General features: G+C 40.3%; 1 protein-coding gene across 1 annotated transcript in view; it reads left to right on the forward strand.

Moving 5' to 3' along the window:
* The window catches only part of LOC134529557 (uncharacterized), a 43622-nt gene extending 39778 nt beyond the window's left edge, over positions 1-3844 (forward strand). Inside the window, exon 4 of the mRNA XM_063363776.1 lies at positions 188-3844. Coding sequence (XP_063219846.1) covers positions 188-593 — 406 coding nt within the window. The 3' untranslated portion in view covers positions 594-3844. The remainder of the gene's footprint in view (positions 1-187) is intronic.
* Positions 3845-6803: the final 2959 nt, after the last annotated feature.

Here is a 6803-nt window from a genome sequence, read left to right on the forward strand (position 1 = left end):
GGGCGAGGCTGAAGGGCTGTTGATGTGCAGGAGGCCGGCGACAGTGACTGCCCCTGTGGCGATGACGGTGACCCCGCCGCTGCCCAGCCACCCGCAGAAGACCATCCCGCCTACCATACCTTGTACAGTTGTTGTTTTTGTTGAACTCGAGTGTACGGGGCGAGGCTGAAGGGCTGTTGGTGTGCAGGAGGCCGGCGACAGTGACTGCCCCTGTGGCGGTGACGGCGACCCCGCCGCTGCCCAGCCGCCCGCAGCAGACCATCCCGCCGCGGCCCTCGGGCGACGAGGTGCTGGAGGTGGCTCCCCCCCAAGGGGACGTGCTGGTCACCGTGCTCGACTTCCCGGCCGCCGTGGCCTCGCCCTCTGTCAGCTTCTTCCCGCAGCCCAGCCAGGACGAGGACGGCAGTCTGGGCGGCCGCGAGCCGCCGCAGGCCGCGGTGCCGGCGGGCATCGTGCAGTCCACGGCGCCGCTGCCCAACCTGTCCGTGTTCATCAACTCCAAGGAGTCGCCCGAGCTGCAGGCGCTGCGCGACAAGGCGCAGGCGCAGGGCGTCTCCGTCGCGCCGGTGGTCGCCGAGGTTCTGCAGAACTGACCGCCGCCTCGGCCCGCGCTAGCCACTTCCCCTCGCAGCCGCTCACGCCACTTTAGTATTTTCAATACATTATAACAAGAACTCGGTCAATTTGAAACTTTACAAACGTTGTAGTACCATTCGCAAATGAACGCTCGATCCGTTGTCTAGACCCGCTGATTTCAACAGTTCTATTGGTCGATCGTGAGCCAAGGTTTGTTCTTTTACACTATTGGTCAATGATCCCGAAACGACACGCGGTCTTCAATACCCCTGGTCTACCTATACACAGGACTTAATCTGTTTCGAGTTTCCTTGGCCTTTTCTTGTTCCATTACCATAGTGAGGCAACTGCGAGAAATAGAGCAGGGTTGCCAAATTGATTACCAGCAGTCATTCGTCATGTGGTAAATGTTTTTTTCTGTGACTAAAAGGCGCATTCTTTATCCTCATAAATCAAAACAATCTACATATAAAGACACGTTTTTTAAAAATATATATGATATATATTTCAGGTAATCATAGTAATTAGTGATTCAGCTGTGAGAGTTTACATTTTTTTTCTACCATACAAATGTCAGAGGCGAGTTAAAAAAAATTAAAATTGTAGAATGATTTGCAGCTAAACGCAACTACGAAAATAATATAAGTAAAATTTGCAAGAAATCCAGTATGCTTATATGAAACTTATATAAACGTTTTTAGTGTTCACTGCACAATAGATGACTAAAATCAACCCCATATTGCGTAAAATAAAATTCACCACTCTTATTGAAAACCTTTGTTTCAAAAATTCACTGACTGTTGTACCATACGCAGTAACCAAATCAAGTAATCTTCGGTTCCCGTTCGCCTCGCTGTTTGGAACATGGAATGCAGCGCGCGCGTGCTGGCCGAGGTTGCTAGGCAACGAACGACGAGAAGCGGGATGCAGAAAGCGAGAGCCAGGCTCTAGGACGCCTCTAGCAGCCCGGTGCAGTGAGACGAATGACTGCTGTTCCCCGCGGCCTAGCCACTGCGTGCACTGGCTTCGCCTGCTTCACAAAACATTACGTTATCTTCCGCGTGACTTGGAAACATTCTCAGTCACATGTAGCCGGAACCATGCCTAAAATCCATTTACATTTTCCAAATAAGGAGGAGTGGCTATCTGCGGCACATCGAAAGCAAGGAAGAAAATGGGGGATGAAAACAACGATCGTCGATAGAGTTACGATACTGATCACAACAAAACCTGAAATCCAATCAAAAGTTTCTATCATGACAAGGAAATATACTATCTTATGTGTAGCAAATATGTGTAAATTTGTGTCAATTAAATAAATGGGCACATACTGAAATTCAATTCGGATTGAAGCCAGAGGCAGATGCTAAATTTTGAACGCAAAGTGAAATAAACTAATTTTTAGTTATGACTATTAAAAACGCAGTAAGAAATATTCACAAACTAAGCACTGGGATTCCATTAATTAGAAGGTTCCTTAAACAGTAAAAGCCTCATAAAAAGTCTACTTTTCAGGATTTTATTTGTCTTGTATTAATATAGTATATATTATCGCCAGTAAACTGAACTACATATATAAAACTGTTAAAAAACTGTGAATAATTGGGATTTAATTGTGTAAATTGCCATAACTGTTCCATTTCAAATCAGGTTGGCGCAGCTTTTAACTTTTTACCGGTGGCATACTCGAGGGTTTGCAGTAGTTTTAAAACTTTCATGTTAAGATTTAAATGACCAAGCTAGTTATATGTTTAATAAGAAGTAATTTAAAGTTTTTTTGTACTTTTAAGAACAATATGAACCACCAACAAGATTTTCCAAAATCATAACTTTAGTTTTCATCTTTCACTCCAATTGCAATGGTAGTACGTTAAGAAAACCTAAATACATGTAAGGCAATATTTCAATAAAATATTTTATAATTATTAAAAAATACAAGCTTTTAAATAGTTAAAAATTTAAATTTTAGTTTTATGGTCTTTTGATTGAAGTCATTACCACACACATTATTTGAAGTATTTCTTGTTACGAGAGAGAACCTTATTTAAATAACTCTCAAGTTACCATAACGTATTTTACCCAATATTAAACTTATTTTTAATTAACTAGAATAGTACTTAGTTGTGGGAATGGTAAAATGACATTTATGCTATGATACAAATGCATGTTTCACTGTGAAGTACTTGTTAAGTTTGAGTTTCGTCGTGTGCAACTATTATGGCAAGTGAGAACACTTATAATGGTAATGATACTTGGGTGCCAGTGATATTAAAGTTACCATATTATAGGTCCTTGATAAGTAACATGTATTGAATTGTTAATTCATTTGCATTACATGATGTGTTATGTATATTACATAATGTTTCATTTTGCTTGTGCCATCGAATGAAGATTGTAAATGTGAGAAATACTATTGATGCTAACTTTTCCTCGGTCATGTAGGCATATATTTCAAAAGTATATTTTCCTTAAATTCTTGTGAAAATTCTACAATTTGTTACAAAGTGAATGCCTCCAACCACCAAATTAATAATTATGACAATGCCATTATAAGACCTTATACTACAGAAATTAATGTTACCCCCAGTTACGAGGAATTATAAAAATTACTTACAATACTTAATTTGCATTCCAAAGTAATAAAATAGATAATGGCACGTTAAAGTAACTAAGTTTAAACACCAATTTAACCGCTATTCAACTTTTCAGAAAGAGAACACAAAATGTATTATTTTCAAAGTCAATTATATGGTTCGTTGTACAGAGTTTTTAATAACTGAGAGTTTTATTTGATTTTAAAACCATAAATACCAGCAAATTGTACTTGACGAAAAAATGCTGACAATACCGCACCAATACTGAGATTTGTGAAGGAACGGTACGGTATTGATTTAAGAAAAAATTAATAGCTTTCTCATTGGGACATTTCATTAATTTACTTTTGTGAATGTGACTTAATTAGGTTTATATATTTGTGATGGAAGATCTATTGAATGAAACATAGCACTGTGTGTGTTAGTGAAACATTATGGTATATTCTTTGTTCCTGAGCATAATTTCTTCATTATGTTTTAAATGTTCAATCTTAACGCCATGTTGCAAAACAAAAAAAAAAGAGAGTATTGTCAACTGTGTATTAACACAGTTTAATTGAAAAGGCAAAAAAATATAAATGCATAAAAATCATGGAATGAACTGTACAGTAATAATTTTGTAGTTGTACCAATATTGTAACAATTCACAGAAATATAATAGCGTTTATTATTTTTGGGTGCTTTTTTTTTTCAATGATCCAAACTCGTAAAAATCCATGTAGGCCCTACAACGTTTCGAGCAAAACCGGTATCACACACTTCTAGAGTGGCATTTTCAAGTTTTCGTTCGATTGTGTGCTATCGGTTTATTTTTGTCTGTGTTTTATAAGTGTATATATGTACATATATGTGTGTGGGTGTTTAGGCGAGTGTGTGTTTGAGGGGGGTGGGTGGACGAATGAGCGTGTTCTTGTGTAATCCTGCAAATCGCTACTCTCGTTGAACTGATCTCAACGAACTTTCATATTCAAGAGTTTAACCAACTTTGGCGAGACACTTTGATTTTTATAACTTTTAATAGAAATTAGCTTTTAACTTAAATATCTACTAAATACATAGCGGGCATGAACACACAACACTTTAATTAGGTATACCAAAAGTCTTGCACCATTTTTTTTTTTTAAATTAGCGGTTTTCAAAGTTCAATATTAACTTAATATTATCCAGCTACAATTTATGAAGAACATTTTGAGGGTGCTTCTATAACAATGCTAAATTTTGAACTTTAAAATAAGCATCGAGTCGGTGTTTATGAGTGTTTAAAACACCGCTTTATACTTGAATGCAATTTTTTTTAATAAGAAGGCACAGCTAGCATTGACTTGTTTAGTCGCTGTTTGGTTAGGCAGGGGTTATTTTTGGTCTGGCATTCCTTGTGACAGCGACAAAGAACTGCGCGTGGGGTGAGAATAAAACCTGTTTCGGAGATCGTGGGATGGGTCAGTATTGCTAGCGGCAGGAGCCACCGACGACTCCAGGGAAGGTCGCTGGCTGAGCTCCACTCCGCAGAGGGGCTCAGACTGTTTGCTCAGTCAGACAACACTGTATTGTCATCGTAGCTGTTGCGGGCCTCGTGGTCCGTATGCCAGAGCCGAGCATCGAACCAAGGGCCCGCGAAGAGTTCCAGGCCGCGGAATGCCGCCCACTACCTCTTGTTGTGAATTAGAGTTAATGTGCGGATGTCTGTGAAAAGGATGATACTGGGTTCCTTCCAAATTGTTGTTAAAATTTGTTTCTTTGGCGGGATCGCTGCTGAGGGCATGCGATGAATAAAGATAGAAAACACTTCTTTTCCTGGAGCCATCTGCAACCGACGTAGATGATGACGTGTGGAGATGAGTGAAATGACACGCTGCACAGGGTGACAGATAAATGGGCTGCGGACGAGTCAGCGAGTCACGGTGTTCGTCCCTGGGTCAGACGTGACAGCAGGCGAGAAGTTCCCCAGATATGAGCCGCATCACTCTGTGGCGGTTAGCGAACACGATTTGAAATTTAATTTTCCAAAAGTTATATTTATTTTAACTAGAGACCAGGGGCGCAACAACAAGGGGGGGGGGGTATTTTGCCCCCCTCTGAAACCTTGAAGTGGGGGCAAACGGGGGCAAAGAAAGTGCTGTGTAATCAATTTTTAGATAATAAAACTGCTTAAATAGCACCATTTTCCACCTTGAAATACAAATTATCCCGGGGGAGGACCCCCGGACCCCCCGCTTTGGAAATTTAGTTGTTGCGCCCCTGCTAGAGACTGTAAGTTATGTTTAATTAATTTAACTTTTAACTTTTTAATGACATTCTTTAGTTTTAGAACTCCACCATAATAACGGCGAAAGCCATATTTTAATCTATTTGGTTATAATTTCAATTAGTATTGTATTGTAATGGGATGCCAAAGTGATCCACGTGTCTTTGTGATAAATTAGAAATATTATTTGTGTTAGTTTACATAATCATAACTTTTGTTTACAGGCATGCCTGTCCTATAAGCCCTGGCTTAGGAAGCAAGCTTAGATTTGTTTCACGTGCAATGTCCATGTTGTTTTTGGTATTAAATTGTAATAAAGTAATGGAAACGCCCTTATTAATTCTGAGTTCCAATAAATAACTCGTGTCGTCCAATACTTGTGGTTTAGAAAGTAAACCTACTACAACATAAAGCCATATCTTCAGGACACGGCAAATCTTAATGTTAGTTCTCGATCAGAAACTTAAGTCCGTTGCAAAATATACACGATTTAACACCTGCCAGAGAAAATAAGGCTCTGTGCCACCCAGCGGTGGACCAAAGCACCCACCAAGAACTACACAGCCAGCGCTCCTCTGGCATAGGACAGTTCTGCCAAATATTGATTGTAATAGGATAATGTAGGAAAGTCGTCCAAACGGGAGAAACGTTAAAGCAGGACGCGTACTTGTTCGGCTCAGCTCGAATCAGCTCGGCTTATCTCGACTCGGGTAGAATCAGTTCTGCTCGGACCATTCGGCAATCATATGAATCCATGCTTTCAAATGGAAGGCCGCGCACTTTGTCGGAACAGCTCGACTCTTCTAGGCATTTGCTATCGGCACGCTTCCGCGTCCATCAAGTGGTGATCGTCGGACTTTTCCCTACTATGATGAGTGGAACTCCGGTGCCCCCCCCCCCCCCCCCCACCATCCATATTTTTCTCTCATTTATTATTGCGAATTCCTTTTTCGCATTTAACTCTATTTGTGGTCCTGACCAAATCTGCCTTAATTGTGTAACCTTTGTGTTCACAGTGTCCCAATTTACTAATTTTGAGTCTTTCTTTCTGCAATCAAGTTGATATCCAGGCCCCAGCTACCGAATAACCTTCTTGGCTATCAAAATTACACTGATCCCGCATGGGTGCCTTCACTTCGGTGGTGACCACAGCCCCAGCAGACAGATTACACCTAGATTTAAAAAAAAAATTATTTATAGTTATAAGTTATTTAATCCACAGTTCTGCAGTTCTGTACTTTCCTACATCGGACTATTACGCAAATATAAGATCTCCCCAATAGGCACAATCATTGTAAATTCATAAACAAATGTCTGAAACCATAATGTAACTATATGTGACTGTAAAATGTGTAAGGGTAGCCAAATTAATCTAAAATAATTCCGGC

This window comes from Bacillus rossius, chromosome 2 (assembly GCF_032445375.1).
Source record: "Bacillus rossius redtenbacheri isolate Brsri chromosome 2, Brsri_v3, whole genome shotgun sequence".
In the NCBI taxonomy this organism is placed as follows: domain Eukaryota; kingdom Metazoa; phylum Arthropoda; class Insecta; order Phasmatodea; family Bacillidae; genus Bacillus; species Bacillus rossius.